At 43.3% G+C, this 20,152-nt stretch overlaps 1 protein-coding gene across 1 annotated transcript in view; it reads right to left on the bottom strand.

Moving 5' to 3' along the window:
* Window positions 1–15,187: 15,187 nt before the first annotated feature.
* The window catches only part of LOC124152081 (RNA-binding protein 28-like), a 56,017-nt gene continuing 51,052 nt past the window's right edge, over window positions 15,188–20,152 (bottom strand). Inside the window, exon 21 of the mRNA XM_048380717.1 lies at window positions 15,188–17,887. Coding sequence (XP_048236674.1) covers window positions 17,747–17,887 — 141 coding nt within the window. The 3' untranslated portion in view covers window positions 15,188–17,746. The remainder of the gene's footprint in view (window positions 17,888–20,152) is intronic.

Raw genomic sequence — 20,152 nt, 5'->3', positions numbered from 1 at the left:
AATCTCTGTTGGAAGCGAAAGAATACCCGCTGGTCAAGTAACAAAATTGGCGCTTTGCGAAACGAACAGTTTCGCTTGACGAGTTAAGTGAGAAATTTACAGTGTATAACGAAACATTTTCAAGAGAATAACAAACAGCCTAAATCGATATTTACTCCAAAAATGTCCATCTGTCATTATTTTGCCTTGTCAATGTGGTACTAACGTGAAAAGGAAGTCAACAGTTTGTGTAGGGCTAGACACTTAAGACATAGGGAGACAATTTGAGGTGAGGTCACTCGTATGAGGTGAGGTGAGGTGAAATGGGGTTTAACGTCGCGTCCAAGATTATTGCACTTATATAGCGACGTGCATGCACATGTGTGTGTGTGTGGCTGTTTATACTAGTCCGGACGGATGCCGATTTAAAGTGCTAGCACACTGAGATACCATGCCGCAGTTTAACATGAATACCCCACTCAGACACAGTATACTGACTCCGAGCCGACCAGTCCTTGTTTTAGCCCCTTAATGCTGAGCGCCAGACAGGGTAACAACAAGTACCGTCTTTTAACGTCTTTTGGCATGACGCGGTCAGGGATCGAACCCCGGACCTTCCGCTCTCCAGGCGGACGTTCTACCACTAGACCACGGAGGCGGTCACTCGTATGATAATTAAAGTGTTATGTTCACAGCAGTGAATCAAGTGTCATGTTCACTGCAGTGAAATATGAATTGTTATGTTCACTGCAATAAAAAAAATTCTCTTTTCTCAACTGCGGAAAAAGTTCATACATAAGTAAATAATAAAATGAAATCTTATAATACAACATTGGTTACATGACAGGTGCTCTTGCCCCTGCGATGCTGTGGTTAGGTGGCCCAGTCTAAGGTGCGATTATACGTTCCTTAGTTTCTAGAATCCAACGCTTTTTCCAATTCCATATCTGCCCCACATAGAATATATGGTTTGTCTGCATTATGCCTTTGCTCGCGTGTTTCAAGTTTACGACCCGCGTTTAACAAAAATATTGTTAACACCCTCACTCACTCAATTACCCAATCTTCCAAGAAGGCAATACTTGTAAAAGTCAGGACTTTTTTTTGCCTGTGTGTCAACGTACACCGCCGGCGTGGCTCGTTGATAATAATATCAACGGTTTACAGGCGCCATTTTATAGACATTTTAGCAGGAATAATATATGCGGCCTTAAACAACATTCACTCACCCACTCACTCTGCCAGACTGTTGCCTGAAGTTGCCTGAACTGCTATCCCAGCTGAGATGATAGAGTCGCTGGCTCATCTTAACTCCGCTACTTTACCTATCCAGATTCATTAGCCGGGGAATTACTCTTTCAGACTTAGGACCATGTGAAAGTGATGTTAACCATTTTCTTTACCTGCAGCTGTCGATTTGCCTTTACTCGAATGAAAGGCGTCGGTAGATCTTTTTACCTTAAAATTCACAGGTATATTTACGAGCAGTGTCTCAAGTCCTTATCCTCACACGAAACAAGCGTGTTGGTACAGCGGTAAACCTATTCAGGAACAGTGAGTGAGTTGGGTTTAACGCCGCTTTTAACAGTATTACAGTTATATCGCTGCGTGTCAGCTTAATGTGGGAGGAAAGCTCGAAGTGTTCAGGCCTCAGACGTCTACCATTTCGGTGAAACCCACGAGCACGGGTATGGTGCTGACAAACCTAGAAACAAAATCGGGGCGAACAGGGATTCGAACCTACAATTATAGATTTCTGGCGTGCCTAAGGGACGCAACTCTGCACAGCGAATCGCGGCGCCTTAGACGAACAGAATTCCCATGTGGACTCCGAGTTAGAATTGATCCCAAGAAATCAGGGTTGGTCCAGTCTGTCATGCAGACCCTGAAACAAACATATCCAAAACAGCCTTTGCAAGTCTATCATAGTTGACAAGTCTAGATTACTGCAGATTGAGAGAGTCTCTGGGCTCCTTTTTTTACATTGTATGAAGATGATTTAACAACGTTTTTGTCATGTAAAATATCTTCATTTCAAAGACTAGATGTTAGTCTTATGTTGATAGCTAGAGGCGCCAAAATAGATCAGGTGGTCAGAGTCGTTGACTTGCTTGATAGCGTGTCACCTTATCCCGACTGCTTGGAGCGATGCTCATAATATCAATCACTGGATTGTCTGGTCCAAACTCGATTAACAGGCCGCCTTCATATAGTTTGAATAGTGCTGCGTGCGGTGTAAAACAACATACAAACAAACAATTCAGAGAACACTTAGTCAGACATTATCTGTTTGATTCTCCCTTAATTAACATGGCTCCAAGGCTGACCTGAAATACAAGTATGTAGGTACGCGGTCGGGTAGCCTAAAGGTTGAAGCGTTCGCTTGTCACGCCGAAGACCCGGGTTCGATTCCCGACATGGGTACAATGTGTGAAGCCCATTTCTGGAGTCCCCCTCCGTGATATTGCTTGAATATTGCTAAAAACGGCGTAAAACCATACTCACCCACTCACTCACTTGTTCTGATCATGTACATAACCTAGAAATTATTATTTAAAATAATAAATATTGTATTAGAGACTTGTGCAAGTCTATCCCTTACTTTCTGTTGGCAGATAACCTTGAGGTACGTATTTTGCGGTATCGATATTAATCTGTACTCTGAGTATCTGATAAAACAGCCAGTGAATCAAGTCCTGTTTAATGATGTCAGCGATCCTAATGCAGCTAGATTATAGCATGCCAGGGCAGGTCACCTCAATCCCTGAACAAGCTGGTGACGTCATGTGGTGTTTGTTCGTCGTAAACACTAGCGTGTGGCTACAAGTACACTCTCCCAATGGGTAAGAAATCCCTAACCTTTAAGCTACGTCAACAAACGAGTATCAAATAAATTAAAGAAAGTATCTATTTTAATAAAAATGTTCACATCAGCGTTTCAATTACCTACATGACAAAGACACAAATAATGTTCATTTCCCAATACAGCCTTCCTTAGATATAATGCCACCTTTCGTCCAACGGAAAATATGGCATTATAACAAGGGTGGCATTATATCGGAGATGAAAACCAGACCTAGCTGACATAATATATGGAAGATTAAATATGAACCAAGACACATCCATTCAATTCAAACTATTTCAATTGAGAATTGAGAAATATCAGTTTATTTAAGCCTTTATAAAAGGATATTATCATTAGCATCAAACTAATTTGGTTTTAAAGTTTATTTTTTAAAATGGCATTAAAACCAGGGAATTGGATCTTTTGTCTGGAATAAGTTCGCATTGTCATTATGCTGCACTGCGGGAATCCGTTCTCAGTAAAACGTGGCATTATAACCAGGGTGGCATTATAACGAGTCAAGACTATATATTTCGGCTTTGAATCGGCAATAATAAGTGAGTGGATTTGGTTTGAGTATGGTAGTTATATCACTGCGTTCCAGACTGAATTAGCAGGAAACCCGTAGTGATGCAGGTATTAACATTCAACAATAATACAAACTACACTGACGGGCAGAAGAAAGTATACCCCCATGTTTGATGGTGGCTAAAAACGAAACATAAAGAAATGGTTGTCCGATGGTGTTGTATTTGTGTTTGTGTTTTGGACCTAAGTTTTCGGCCTAGTCACGTTATGGTAAGTGTGTAAAGTTTGGTCAAATCCAGTTTTTAGGTGTATACTTCTTTTGCCCGACAGTTTACAATAATAATAACTTATCATCACAAAATGTGAGACAGGGACACCCGCAAGGAGAAAATATACAAGTCCTCTCACGTATCAAAAAAACAATTTTATTTCATTTTCAAAATAAAATCGTCCTAAATATCCTCACTTGGTAGGGGGAAAAGGGTAGAACAGATACTAGTAATCAAGTTGTGGCCTTAGCTATATTTGCAATATATGTAAGGAAGTTAAAAAAACCCGCTAAAACAAATGAATGAATGAATGAATGAGGGAAGGAGGGAAGGAATCTTTTTTTGTAATTATTATTATAATACGCACAATTAGAAGTGAATAAACCGCATTTCCGGCCACCAAAGAACTCGGTATGCTGGGAAGAGAGGGAAAAAAATATACCGATAGAAAATAGTGCATGTATTCCTAACGGGTGGTGGGGTAGTCTAGTGGTTAGTCTACGAAGACCCGTGTTCGATACCCCACATGGGTACAATGTGTGAATCCCATTTCTAGCGTCCCCCGCAGTGATATTGCAAGAATAATGCTAAAAGCAGCGTAAACCCATATTCACTCACTCACAGTATTCCCAGAAATGCAACAAATCATGAATTAGCAAAGTATGCGATATTCCCTTTTACAGCTTAGTCACTTAGTAATCTATTTCTGACGGGCCTTGATCCCCTCATGTAAGTCACGTTCACGGATGTACAACGTCTTCCTGATGTTTGTTTTTAGAAAAAAGGATATTCTATAAACACCACTGCGCTCTCATTCCGTTGAATCACGTATTTAGAGACTTCTAACAGTGACATGCTTTCTTAAAAATAGAAACACTTTTGACATTTTCACAAAGAAGAGAACTTGAAAGGGCAGTATGTTATTTTTTTAAATATAGATCTTTGTATCCCTAGAGAAAATTGATATTTATCCGTATTATTACAATTGTGCTGTTCAGAAAGGCCGCGAGGTTTATGTGGAAGATCTCCAGTCATCAACAATATCACATCGGAGTTGTCTAAAAACCAAGGTCATTCTAACCCTGGTGATGATGAAAAGACTCGTCTAATGCGATGAGATCCCGCTGTCATCTCGCCTAGATAAGTAGACGCGAACGTCTTGGCATTGTTACCCTGTTGGAAGTTAGAACGCAGTTAATCGTCTCTGACAACTGAACATTCATTTCGTGAATATACGTCATTACACACTGGTAGAACCATTTAGTTCATAGTTGCAGTCAGTTGAAGAATCTTCGGACTACCGGAAGCTGATGAATCTGCTTCTCAGCTGAACTTTATTCTCCTCAGTAACGCGAACCTTATTACGTATCTAGCAGCACTTCAACATTAAACTAATTGGCATAATTACCAAGGTATCGACCCCGTGACCTACATATGCCGGTGTATTTAGCCCGTGCAGCCAAGTTCCCGCTGTGCTATAAATAGACACGAGTATACCTGCCTCGGGCTTGCCAAAGGTCCCATGACTTGCCGGCAGGTGCTTTAGTGCTACTTGAACACTGGGCGCGTTTCGAATAGTCTCGACCAGCATTTATTATTCTGCCCGTCATATATTTGGCACAAACAACTATTCTTGTCATGCATGGAATAGAGATATTCATATTAAGAAATTGAAACCTTTTTCCGTCTGTTTCTTTTTATTTGAAATTAGCCTTGGGCTCATCGAAAAAAGAACCAAATGGTATATGTTTTTAACAAGATGTTTACACTGTTATGATCGTAAAATGGAGTTAACACCCCGACCAGATGGGCGAGAGACGCTGGGCGAGTAATCAGCGTTACCTTGAAGTTGTTTTCCTCGCTGCCACCACCTCCCGCTGTAACTAGGCCGTTCCCACAAAGACCAAGGAGCAGGATTGCGGATGTCAAGTTTTTGGATTGTATGAAGTTCAAATCCATTCCAGCTTCGCCAAGCTTATCACACTACGACTAGAAACGACAAAAAGATAAATGAATCGGCGGTATGGCGAATGAGTCAATTCTTGTTTGTTTGTTTGTTTGTTTCTTCTTTAGCTGAACTTAACCTGATTTGGAAAAAAATACAACTTTCACTGATCTGGTGAGTAATGTGCTGGGGTCTGTGTCTAACCCTGTCGTTGTTTGTTGTATAACGGCGCACTCAGCAATATCCCGGCCATCTGACTCCGGTCTGTAAATAACTGAGTCTCATGTGCTTCGATCTACGCAATTGGGATACGATGAACCAAGTCACCAAACCCTGCGTTTGTTCAAACTAGGGGCGGTCAGGTAGCCTTGTGGTTAAAGCGTTCGTCCGTCACGCCGAAGACACGGGCTCGATTCCACACATGGGTACAATGTGTGGAGCCCATTTCTGGTGCTATTGCTCGAATATTGCTAAAAGCGGCGTAAAACCATACCCACTCACTATTGTTCATACTTAAGTTGTTTCCATTCTATATGAGTGAGTGAGTGAGTTGGGTTTAACGCCGCTTTTAACATTATTCCAGTTATATCACGGCGTGTCAGCTTAATGTGGAAGGAAAGCCCGAAGTGATGCAGGTCTCAGACGTTTCCCACGTCGGTGAAACCCACGAGCACGGGTTTGGTTCTGACAAACCTAGAAACATAATTGGTGCGAACCATTCTATATGACAGTGTATCCGACGGATGACAAAGCAGAAACAATGTATGGTTAACTTCTTTAAAATACTTTTATTTAAACAAAAGTCGTTATGCGTAAAAAGGTATTTTTCATTCGGAAGTTATTGTTAATGCGAGTTACTAGTTACTAGTCTCTTGTTTTCAAGATCCGTTGGATTTCGTAGCATCCATCCAAACTCGGGCTATCAAGAAGACAATCTACCCATTACATAGCAGTTAAATACCCAGTTTATGTGCTACATCGTACAGTCATCCTCAGCATAAGCGTTAATTACAGAAACTGTAGGAATTCCAGCCTGTCACACACACAGCACGCCTATTACAGAATTTGGCAGGAGATTTTAAAACTTCGTTTGAAGAATCAAACTGAATTAACTCTTTCAAGCATCACCATGAATCTTGGCATCCAAACCATGCAGTGGCGGCAGAATTAAATATCCCGTAAGAAAAGCATACTTCGTGTGAGATCTTGTTCATTTCAGTCAACGAAGCGTAATGCCTTTGCTCAATTGAAACGTTCACACCGCTGTCACAAACAGCATGATACGTGAGTGAGTGAGTGGGGCACGGCTGACCCAGTCGTCTAAAACGTCGCAATTCGCTGTGCAGAGTTGCGTCCCTTTGTCACTCCAGAAACCTATGATTGTGGGTTCGAATCCCGGTTCGCCCCGATTTCGCTCTATGTGTGTCAGCACTATACCCGTGCTCGTGGGTTTCACCAAAGTGGTTAACGTCTGAGACCTGCATCACTTCGGGCTTTCCACCGTCATTAAGCTGTCACACCGTGATATAACTGGAGTAATTTTCAAAGCGGCAAAACTCAACTCTCTCACTCAAGCTATTTGCATTTAAGGCAGCTTTGTGAGTATGAAAATTGGATAAGCTGTCTTCGTCAGTCGTGCACTTATTCCACACTTCCGACATCTGTGAAACCACAAGGTCTAAGTTGTATATTATTCAAGAACTGATGCCTCTGACATCGACATAATTATATTCTTATTTTAAACATGGCCCAGATTGTATACCTTTCCCACACTTCCTCTTCAACCAGTTATTAGGAAGATAGTATTTTTTTTATCAAATTGATCTTAAAGAAATGCACACAGATTCCGATCCGATCCCATTGGCCCAATACTCGGCCACGTCTGTATGTTTTATAACGACCAGTAGCTCTGCATAATTTAAGAAATGAGCTCATCCTTTAGAAATTGTTTGGTAAATTATTGGAATGAATGAATGAGTATGGTTTTACGCCGCATTTAGCAATATTCCAGCAATATAACGGCGGGGGACACCAGAAATGGGTTTTACACATAATACTCATGTCGGGATTCGAACCCGGGTTTTTGGCGTGACGAGCGAACGCTTTAACCACTAGGCTACCCGACCGTCCCGTAAATTATTGGATGTGTTCATGTTAATGACTAGTATACTTTGTTCTTTTCAACATGAGACAGCACCAACTATAGAGGTGAACCAAAGCGGTGTAAAAAGTGAAGGTGAAACGTTTTTATTGACCATGAGCCTGGATACCTCGACCTTGATATCTTACGTATCGTCCAGCGTCTGGCTCCGTGTTACTGCAAGGACGATGAAGCTAAATAAACTGACGTCCAAAAGAAACTTTACCAGAGTTTGAAATCACTCTTGCTCAAAAACAACAAAACATACATGCATGAAGTAAAGTGGATTGAGAAGATCAATATATCAACATAATCAACACTGAAAATGACAATCATACCGCGACCGAGAATGACGTCAGAGCCCCCCAAAGTTGGGTGTGGTACAAAACTCGAGCTTTGAGAATCATGGACAATAGGCAGAGTACATAAACAATCGCTCACGTTCAATAACAAGTCATTAGTAGCGTGTGTGACCACCAAATGCCTCAATACACGCAAAAACTCTTCGACGCACGGAAAAAGTCAGTCGTCTGATGAGGTCACGTGGGATATGACGCTATTCTTCTTGCCGGTTGGCTGGAGAGTGTGGTCGTTGTCGAACACGACGATCCATCAAGTCCCAGAGATGTTCTATGGGGGACATGTCGGGTGAGCGTGCAGGCCACGGCAGGTCGTTGACGTTGTTGGCTGCGAGGAAGTTAGTGACAGTTCTGGCTGTATGGGCTCTAGCGTTGTCATGCTGATAAATGACACCATGTGGCTGCTGTTGGAGAAATGGTAGGACAACTGGACGACGAATGTTATCCATGTAACGCTGAGCTGTCAAGTTTCCGTCAACGATGACCAGCGGTGTCCTCGCCTGCCCACAGATCCCTCCCCACACCATGACACTCCCTCCACCATATGGTACGACCTCGCACGTGCATTTGCAGTTGTCCGTGGTGCACGTGTTTTTCACTTTTTCGCGTGTTATCTCGCAAACATGTAACAGACGATTAACATTTTCTGCATACACTATTGTTGTATTTAGGTTATGTGTTTAAGATAGACTTCATAGAAAAATTTTCTTATCCTTTGTCTGAAATTTATATTTTCAGTTGGTAAAGTTTCTTTGGGACGTCAGTTTATTTGCAAGGATGCTGTCGTTGATATTTAGTCCACAGCTGTTGGAACGTTCGCAGGAAACACATTGTTTGGGTCGTGTTATTAATTCTCATGACAGTTATATAAATAGTACATTTCTGACGTTGTCCAGACAGTACTTTCACGAAAATCTATTATCGGTGGTAGCTTCTCTGACAACTTCAACTAATATTTTAATAGTTTTGTTTGTCTGTCGTTTAATGCCACACTCAGTAATATTCCAGCCATATAACGGTGGTCTGCAAAATAATGGAGTCTGGACCTGACAATCCAGTGATTGTCATCATGAGAATCGATCTACTCAATTGGAATTCCATGACATGCACTAACCATTTCAGCGAGCTTGGCCAACCGATCCCGTTAGTCGCCTCTTACGACACGCATTGGTTGCTGAAGACCAACTTTAAGCAGGATCTTCATTTGGATTCGTTAAAGACTCCAAGGGATGTACAGACCAAGATAACTTGTTTCTTTCCCCAAATTCAAGACCTCAAATGAGCAAATAAGAATTTCAAGACACATTTCCAAACATATCTCGATTAATGCACCGGTCCCTCAGCATTTGCAAGAAGCTAGGCATGCGTTTTTACCAATTCGGACTTCGTTTGGCAGTATAGATACATTGAACTTGAATGTTATGTGATAGTATATTATTTCAGGTTATTTCTGAGAGTGAGTGAGTGAGTATGCTTTTACGCCGCTTTTAGCAATATTCCAGCAATATCATAGCTGAGGACACCAGAAATGAGCTTCACACATGTACCCATGTCGGGAATCGAACCCGGGTCTTGGGCATGACGAGCGAACGCTTTAACCACTAGGCTACCCGACCGCCCCAATTTCTGAGAAATAGTAGTCGGAGCTAATTGAAGCGCTCCTGAAAGTGAGTGACCTCCCTTAGTTGTTAACAGTCCATGACTCTTGACACCTTCGTTACCCTTCCGGTATAGACATGGGGCGGTAGCCTGGTGATTAAAGCGTTCGCTCGTCACGATGACCCGGGTTCGATTCCCCAATTGGGTACAATGTATGAAGCCCATTTCTGGTATCCCCCGCCGTGATGTGCTTGAATATTGGTAAAAGCGGCGTAAAACCATACTCACTCTCACGGTCTAGACAGCTCCACTTGTGAAGTCTTTGTGTTCAGTTGTCGCTTCACTTCCGGGACCGACTGACCCATTCGAGTTTTTTCAATTAACTGCCACTCACAATCGTCAGAAATAATCTACGATAATCAACTCCCACTAACAGAAAAGAAACTTCAACAATCTCGTCGTTTAAACTATTGATTCTGATATAACATCCTTCTAAAAGCCTGAAGAATATGTTCAAAGAAAACAATATTGTATTGTTCAATGTAAATCTTACACGCTCCCGACCCGTGAAGATACGGGCTAGAATAGGTCTTCTGCAACCAATGCTTGTCGTAAAAGGCGACTTTGCTTGTCGTAAGAGGCGACTAACGGGATCGGATGGTCATGCTCGCTAACTTGGTTGATGCATGTCAACGTATCTCAATTGCGGGGATCGATGCTCGTGATGTCAATCACTGGATTGTCTGGTCCAGATTCGATTATTTACAGGCCGCCGTCATATAGCTGGAATAATGTTGAGTGCGGCGTTAAACAACAAACAAACAAACAAACAAACAAACAGATCTTACACGCCCCCAGGCACGTGTTCAGTTCATCCGTGTGTGTTGTCAACTTGTCCATGTGATATTAATTATTACGAAAATGATGTCATTTATTTTTTCCTCCTCCGGTAAAGACGGCAACCACCTGAAGCGGCACAGCGGGTGGCCAGACGTACCGTCGCCAGGTGGCGCTGTGCTCAGCGTCTTGCTCGTGAGGATCCTGCCGCCACAGCAGAGGCATATGGTCTTCTACAACGGCGGCGTCTCTATTTGTTATCATTACCAGAATACATCGACGTGTTTGCCTCAAACATATCAACTATTATATCATAACACATCTTTAGGAGTAGATATGCAAGAGCAATCAGCCAGGTGCACAATGGAATAATACAAGGATATGACTCATAGGAATTAATCTGCCAAAGTTAAGCCTGGTTTTTCTGGCACGTGTGAGGCCTCTACTGGTGATGTTATTCCTGGTACATGTCAGGCCTCTGCTGGTGATGTTATTCCTGGTACATGTCAGGCGTCTACTGGTGATGTTATTCCTGGTACATGTCAGGCCTCTACTGGTGATGTTATTCCTGGTACATGTCATGCCTCTATTGGTGATGTTATTCCTGCTGTATGTCAGGCCTGTACTGGTGATGTTATTCCTGGTACATGTTAGGCCTCTGCTGGTGATGTTATTCCTGGTACATGTCTGGCCTGTACTGGTGATGTTATTCCTGGTACATGTCAGGCCTCTACTGGTGATGTTATTCCGGGTATATGTCAGGCCTCTACTGGTGATGTTATTCCTGATACATGTCAGGCCTCTACTGGTGATGTTATTCCTGGTACATGTCAGGCCTCTACTGGGGATGTTATTCCTGGTACATGTCAGGCGTCTACTCCCGGCATCTGTTTGTTGTTTAATGTTTCACATAGTAATATTTCAGCTGTATGACGGCGATCTATACTTAATAATAATCGAGACAAACCAGTTATTGACACCATGAGCATTGATCTACGCATATCGGATACGATGACATGCGTCAACCACCAGAACCTGTTAGTCACCTCTTACAACAAGCATGGGACAAATCCTAGCCCGGATCTTCACGGATCCTCTCTCGTGGGAAATGCCTACTGAACGAGCAAAATGACGGTCATCATTCGCTGGTCGGTCTTTATATCGTGGATTCTCTTGATCATTTCTGGGGGCACGGGTGGCCCAGTCGTCTAAGGCGCCGCGATTCGCTGTGCAGAGTTCCGTCCCTTGGGCACGCCAGAAACCTATGATTGTGGGTTCGAATCCCAGTTCGCCCCGATTATGTTTCTAGTTTTGTCAGCACCATACCCGTGCTCGTGGGTTTCACCGAAATGGTAAACGTCTGAGACCTGCATCACTTCGGGCTTTCCTCCCACATTAAGCTGACACGCCGTGATATAACTGGAATAATGTTAAAAGCGGCGTTAAACCCAACTCACTCACTCACTCACTTGATCATTTCTGGTATTTCTGACGTGACAGGCCTTCCAGGACAAGTGTTGCCATCAAGGCTCTCCCTGCCAATGCCGACGCAATCCGTGAAGATACGACTACAACACATGGGAAGGGCGCCATTCTCTTGTATTGTACTCGTATCTTCACAGATTGCGTCTGGTGTTACGCCCTTCAGTAACTCCTTGATCACGGCGCATTCCTCAAATGTGTCCATTTTCCAAAGGTCCCTGATCCCTGTTTATGTTGCTGACTTGCTCAACTGACTCCTGTCTTTATGGATATACCTCTTTGACATCACTTAATATCCCAGCCAAAGGTGAGGTGAGGTGCAATGGGGTTTAACGTCGCGTCCAAGATTATTGCACTTATATAGCGACGTGCATGTACGTGTGTGTGTGTTTGTGTGGCTGCTTGTACTAGTCCGGACTGATGCCGATTTATAGTGCTAGCCCACTGAGATACCATGCCGCAGTGTAACATGAATACCCCACTCAGACACAGTATACTGACTCCGAGCCGACCAGTCCTTGTTTTAGCCCCTTAATGCCCAGCGCCAGACAAGGTAACAACAAGTACCATCTTTTAACGTCTTTTGGTATGACGCGGCCGGGGATCGAACCCCGTACCTTCCGCTCTCCAGGCGGACGCTCTACCACTAGACCACGGAGGCGTTCCCCAGCCAAAGAGTTCACTGTCAAGCAATTCCTTCTTTGTGAGGCTCAAACTTATCAACCTTCCAACGTGTTGTTTTGTGCAAGTGTAAACAAAGACGTAATTCAAAACTAACATATCGTGTTTAGTTTCAACAAAGTCAGTAAATGCGCTGTCATGTCATTTGGGCTTTTTAGGCGTACTGCTGAGCGGCGTCATGCATCAACCACTCACTTTCTTTTGCAAATTGTGAGTAGCCGACGCTTCCGGGAGGGAAGGGCACGCTTTTCGCGAACAACTGGTGTCATCACTGATTTTCAGTGATCCATATGGGCCATTCATATAGTTTTCAGACCGCCTCCTTGGTCTAGTGGTAGAGCGTCCGCCCGGAGAGCGGTAGGTCCGGGGTTCGAAACCCGGCTGCTGCGTCATACCAAAAGACGTTAAAAGATGGTACTTGTTGTTACCCTGTCTGACGCTCGGCATTAAGGGGCTAAAACAAGGACTGGTCGGCTTGGAGTCAGTATACTGTGTCTGAGTGGGTTATTCATGTTAAACTGCGGCATGGTATCTCAGTGGGCTAGCACTATAAATCGGCATCAGTCCGGACTAGTACAAGCAGCCATACACACACACACACACACACACTCACACACACACACACATACACGTGCATGCACGTCGCTATATAAGTGCAATAAGCTTGGACGCGACGTTAAACCCCATTTCACCTCACCTTACCTATAACTTTCATCGCTATTTCGCCTTTTACATCTGCTTCGCAGGTAATCGAGACTGGCTATTCTCTGCCGTTGACATTTCATATTTATATATGCTTTCACCTTATTTTCTCAGGTTTGTTTCAACACAGAAATAGATTTGAATAGTGCAGCATGAAATGAACATCATAAGAAAGTTAAATAACCCTATGTAAAATGAGTATGCTATTTTGAAGTTGTTTATAAATATACAAGTGCTTTTTGAGCAATACAGTCATTATTTAAGGGTCATTCAAAGTATTTACACAGGAGGAACTCATATACTCAAGAGTCTTCCGAGTCTGCCTTCTCTCGGCTTATCTTGGCCATGATTGGCACACAAGCAACAAGCTACGATTCATATACTTCTAAACACTTAGGGAGGGTATTGCACGTTCCTGACAACGATATCTCTTGAGGGATATCGTGTGGGAAACTAGTCCGATTATATATAGATAAACATATTGTAGGAAGCAGAACTGAAAAAAAATGCTTATTAAGTCTTGAAAAATACATCGCTATCGGTGAGATGGTTCGTGTGGGTTCAGCAATCGTCCATAGATTGAACGCGAGTTTGTTTGTTGTTTAAAGCTGCAGTCAAGAATATTTCCAGCTACATGATGGTGACCAGTAAAGAATTGAGTCTGGACCAGACAACCAGGCATTGACATCATGAGCAACGATGCATGCTGTCGAGGTACGATCACATGCAATGAATCTCACGCCATGCTTCATCCATTAAGTCGCCACTTACATCGCTATCGGTTGCTTGACCCTTTCTAACCCGGATTCAGTGGGTGTCTTTGACTTTCGTTTTGTTCAAGAACATGTTATGGGCTGTACAAACACGTTTGTGTGATGTAAGTGAAGTCATTGTTCATAAAGCACTGCGGAATTTAAGTACACAAAGTTTGACCAATTCTAAATCCCAAATTCCCAAGTGGGATCAGTTTAGTTACACCATGAGGTTGAAAAGCTGACATTAAAGGTGAGGTGAGGTGAAATGGGGTTTAACGTCGCGTCCAAGATTATTGCACTTATATAGCGACGTGCATGTACGTGTGTGTGTGTGTGTGGCTGCTTGAACTCGTCCGGACTGATGCCGATTTATAGTGCTAGCTCACTGAGATACCATGCCGCAGTGTAACATGAATACCCCACTCAGACACAGTATACTGACTCCGAGCCGACCAGTCCTTGTTTAAGCCCCTTAATGCCGAGCGCCAGACAGGGTAATCAAGAGTACCATCTTTTAACGTCTTTTGGTATGACGCGGTCGGGTGTCGAACCCCGGACCTTCCGCTCTCCGGGCGGACGCTCTACCACTAGACCACCGAGGCTGTCTGCTGACATTAAAGTAAAATATCTGTGTGAGTGAGTGAGTGAGTGAGTGAGTGAGTGCGTGCGTAAGTATGTGAGTGAGTGAGTGAGTGAGATAGATGGGTTTATTGCTGCTTGAACAGCATTCAAGTTACATCACGGCCTGTCAGCTTGATGTGGGAGAAAAGCCTGAAGAGATGCAGGTCTCAGACGTCCTTGAAACCCACAAGCACTGGTATGGTGCTGACAAACCTAGAAACATAATCAGGGCGAACTGGAATTCAAACAAACAATCATAAATTTCTAGAGTGCTCAAGGCAAGCAGCTCTGCACAGCAAACTGTCAGGAACTAAATGTGTCATGACCCAATAGACAATGCTAGGGCAAACTGCAGAACCAGCCAGGAACCCTGATGTTGCCTTTGGCTAATTTATGTTGCCTGTTTTTCCTTCACCATATGTTGATAAACAAAGAAACAAATGCACAACTGACACATGCTTTATTCAAAAACGACCCCAGACTGTCTACAATGCATGACAAGCACCTGTTTTATTCAACAAGAATGTAGAGTGACCACATTGCATGACATGACAACTTCTCACTAGATGCACTGACCTTCAGACTCAGTACAATTACAGGGCTCTTCCTTCCAAGAATAGCTGCCATCATATCATTTTTCTGCTGTCAGTTTTTTGAATAGCCACCATTGATTGTAAACACTTAGAAACACAAGCAGACCTATTTCTTGATATTTCCTCAACCATCTACTTGTGCATGAGGCACTAATGCGGCCGGCCATCATTCCACACATTCCTGGAACCTCTCCACTGGGCTGTGCTCCACGGAGTGATACAACTGTCATATATCTTGTTCTTTTCATTCACTTGCTTCAGTCTTTGTTATTGTTTTAACATCCAACAAACCACAGAAATATATCCTGTATTCCTTCACTTTTAGCTCCTAAATGAATCCGATGCAGGATTTAAAAAAGAATGGAACCTCTTGTAGCAGTCATTAACTTTTATACTTCTGGACAATGATGGTCACTAACTATTATAATCTCCACATCAACATACTATGGTTATGACCCCTCTTTGATGTAGCGGAGGGAGGATCTGTTTGAATGTGAAAATTTGGTGGTTCAATCCCGAGATGTGTCATACCTCAAGACATTAAAAGACGGTATTTGTTGTTAGCCTGGCACTCAAGGTTAAGGGGCTAAAACAAGGACGGTCAGCATACTGTGACTGAGTTGGGTATCCATGTTAAACTGTGGTTTGGTAGCTCAGTGTTCTAGCACTTCGCATTAGCAATAGTCCAGACCAGTACAAGAAGCCACACATACACACATACATACATACATGCACATCACATTTATCTTGAACGTGACATTAAACCCCATTTCTGCTCACATACTTTGGTCATGAACGCCAAAAACATCCTATAAACATATGATGGCCAACAACTCATGAGCTTTCATGTCAAAATATGACGACCATTACCTTTGTACTTTCATATCAACTTACAATGGTAATAAATCTGCTACTTTCACATACAATGGACAATTACCTCCCACACTTGAAATAAATTTTTGGAAGTTATTAAACCCTATATTTTAATCATATCAATTTCTGATGTTCATAACTATAATCGGGAGTTTAAAATGCATACCTTTTTCAAGAAAATACAATGTAATGAGTGTGACAACTCATACAATTCATATTTTTCAAAGTAAAACACATGGAAAATTCATTCAAAAGTTTTTTCATAAAATTCTATGAACAAAAACACATTAACAAATCTGTACATGTCATCTACACAATGGAATCAGCATTAATCAGTGGGGTAGCCGAGTGGTTTAAGTGTTTGCTCCTCATGATGAAGGCTCGGGTTTGATTCTCAACATGGTACAATGTGTGAAGCCCATTTTTGGTGTACCCTGCTGTGATAGTGCTGGATTATTGCTAAATGCAGCGTAAAACCACACTTACTTATTGTTTCTGTGTCTCCACCAGTGTCATTCATTAATCAGATTGACTGCCACAGCTTCATTAAGTGAGTGAGTGAGTATGCTTTTACGCCGCTTTAAGCAATATTCCAGCAATATCACGGCGGGGGACACCAGAAATGGGCTTCACACATTGTACCCATGTCGGGAATCGAACCCGGGTCTTCGGCGTGACGAGCGAACGCTTTACCACTAGGCTACCCGACCGCCCCAGCTTCATTAAGAGGTAGGAGTGTCATAGATTAGAAATTTTAGCATTGCTATATCGACTCATATGTATCAAAATTCATCAATTAATAATATTCTGTATGTGTATGGATAAAAATTACCTATGTAAACCTGTACATAAGGATAAATATGAACTAGGCAGAGTCATTAAATATTCAAAATTGAATTTTCTGCCCGCTCACTGTCCATCTTAACCATGGTAATCGTAACAAATAAACATTTCACTGGCAGTGAATTATTTACTTAATATAAATATTCATAAAGTTGTATGGGTACAGCATTGACGGAAAAATTACTGATACATCAATATTGCGATATACAATGACATCCTTTTGAAGAGGGTCAGCAGTGGTCAGATGAACCACTTCTGTGTCTCATATTGCCCGGGGGGCACGGGTGGCCAGGTCGTCTATGGCGCTGCGATTTGCTGTCCCTTGGGTAGGCCAGAAACCTATGACTGTGGGTTCAAATCCCGATTTGCGCCAATTATGTTTCTAGGTTTGTCAGCACCATACCCGTGCTCATGGGTTTCACCGAAGTGGTAAACGTCTGAGACCTTTATCACGTTGGGCTTTCCTCCCACATTAAGTTGACATGCCGTGATATAACTGGAATAATGTTAAAAGCGGCGTTAAACCCAACTCACTCACTCACTCATAATGTCCGCTGCTTAATGAAGAGGTCTCAAACTTTCCATGCTTCATGGAGAGATCTCACACTGTCCATGCTTCATGGAGAGATCTCACACTGTCCATGCTTCATGAAGAGATATCCACTGTCCATGCGTCAGGCAGAGGTCAGCCCTGGTCAGTTGAACCACTTCTGTCTCACACTGTCCCCTGCTGCAGTCATCTTATTCTTGTAGGACTGTACGAGCCGGTCAAAGTTGTCACTGCCGGGCCCTTTATTACCCTTCCTCGACTTCTTCTTCTTCTTCTTTGCTGGTTCCTGGGGAAATAATTGTAATGAGTCAAGGTAATAATATCTTATTTTGCTCTTAGGGTATGGAGGACCATTGTTTATTGTTTGAAAAGACCGCCTCCGTGGTCTTGTGGTAGGGCGTCCGCCCGGAGGGCGGAAGGTCCAGGGTTCGATCCCTGGCCGCGTCATACCAAAAGACGTTAAAAGATGGTACTTGTTGTAACCCTGTCTGGCGCTCGGCATTAAGGGGCTAAAACAAGGACTGGTCGGCTCGGAGTCAGTATACTGTGTCTGAGTGGGGTATTCATGTTACACTGCGGCATGGTATCTCAGTGAGCTAGCACTATAAATCGGCATCAGTCCGGACTAGTACAAGCAGCCACACAAACACACACACGTACATGCACGTCGCTATATAAGTGCAATAATCTTGGACGTGACGTTAAACCCCATTTCACCTCACCTCACCTTGTTTGAAAAATGTCAAGAAAAAAAATGACAACTTTTCCTACAACAAGCATTATTTCACAACATCACAACAAATGTAAGCTCATATGTAAAACATGAGCTAAGGATGAGGATGGATACACGCAGAATAAAATGTGACCTTTTTGGAAGTATGAAAAGAACGGTGCTGGGGTGTGAGTTGTGAGGACAGTGGTATTGCAAGAGTTAAAAACTAGATAGATTTGTTAGATAATGTTTATTGCAACCTGGGTTATAAAGTGGTGACTAACAAGATCGGTGGTCAGACTCAGTGGCTTGGTCGATGCATGTCACTGTATTGCAACTGTGTAGATCGATGCTCATGCTCAATCACTGGATTGTCTGGTCCAGGCTTGATCGTTTACAGAATGCCATCATACAGCGGAAATATTGCTGAGTGTGGCGTTAAACAACAAACAAACAAACAAAGCCCTTATGGGTATGCATTACCACCTATGGTATACTACTGCAATTGAGGAACAATTATTGCAATAGATCCTGGGATGCTGTGACAAATGTACTCCAATACCTCAAACATCCCATAGTGCCAGGCAGTATCTGACAGGACAGGTCAAACAGGTTGCTGGTGATGGGTCCCATCAGAGACCATCAAACAAAGGTCTCATATCAACAATTGCAACATTTTCAGATTGGACCATCATCAAGCTCTTCAAGCAGGGTATATTGTTTGGAAACAACTGATTCGCATAATGGGTCAGACAAACCAGTTGTGGACATCCTGAGCCATGCTCCCCCACCATCACGTCACACACAATCAGGTTTTCTCCGTGATCACCACATCCAGGGTGGTACTGGGACCGAGTCTGATGGTGAACACCCACATGTTGGAACCAGATGCCCTTACATCCATGTTTTTATCCCAGAGAAGACTGAACCATGAAGTCTATCAAAGCAGCCAATCCCCAGCAGTTCATGCTTGACTTCCACCCTCCATCTGCATGTGTTTTAATGTCAATACGAACACCTTGGAAACAAGGTCCAGGTGGGAAAATCTTCACACCTCCTGGAGGAGGAGGGAGCAGGGGCGAGAATGATGGAGAAGTAGTGGGGAGAGGGAGAAGGAGGGAAGAGGGGTGAGGAGGGAGAAGGAAGGAAGAAGAGAAAGGAGGGAGGAGAAGGAAGGATGAGGGAAAGAAGGAAGGATGAAGGAGGGAGAAGGAAGGAAAAGGGTAGAAGGAAGGGAAAGAAGGACGGAGAAGGAAGGATGAAGGGAAAGGAGGAGGGGAGAGGAGGTAATAGTAGGGAGAAGGAAGGATGAAGGAAGGATAAGGAAAGAGGGATGAGGAGGGAGAAGGAAGGATGAGGGGAAGAAGGAGAGAAGGAAGGATGAACAAGGAGTGATAAGGAAAGAGGAATGAGGGAGAAGGAAGGATGAGGGGAAAAAAGGAGGGATAAGGAAAGAGGGTTGAGGAGGGAGAAGGAAGGATAAGGGGAAAAAAGGAGGGATAAGGAAAGAGGGTTGAGGAGGGAGAAGGAAGGATGAGGGGAAAGAAGGAGAGAAGGAAAGATGAACAAGGAGGGATGAGGGGAGAGAAGGTGGGAGAAGGGAGGGGGAGAGGAGGCAGAAGGAAGGGAAGGGAGAGAAGGAGGCAGTAGGAGGGAGAAGGGAGGAGGGAAGAAGAGATGGAGGGAGAAGAAGGGAGGAGGGGGGGGGAGGAGGGAGAAGGGACAAGGGGAGAGAAGGAGGGAGGAGGTGAGAGGGGAGTGGTGGAGGGAGAGTAGGAGGGAGGAGACAGAAGGGAGGAGGGAAGAGAGAGAAGGGGAGAAAGAGAGAGAATGAAGGAA

Source organism: Haliotis rufescens, unplaced genomic scaffold, assembly GCF_023055435.1.
Source record: "Haliotis rufescens isolate VD_foot unplaced genomic scaffold, xgHalRufe1.0.p SCAF_32, whole genome shotgun sequence".
Classification (NCBI taxonomy): domain Eukaryota; kingdom Metazoa; phylum Mollusca; class Gastropoda; order Lepetellida; family Haliotidae; genus Haliotis; species Haliotis rufescens.
The sequence above is the reverse complement of the archived record's forward strand: the minus strand, read 5'-3'. Positions and strand labels throughout refer to the sequence as shown.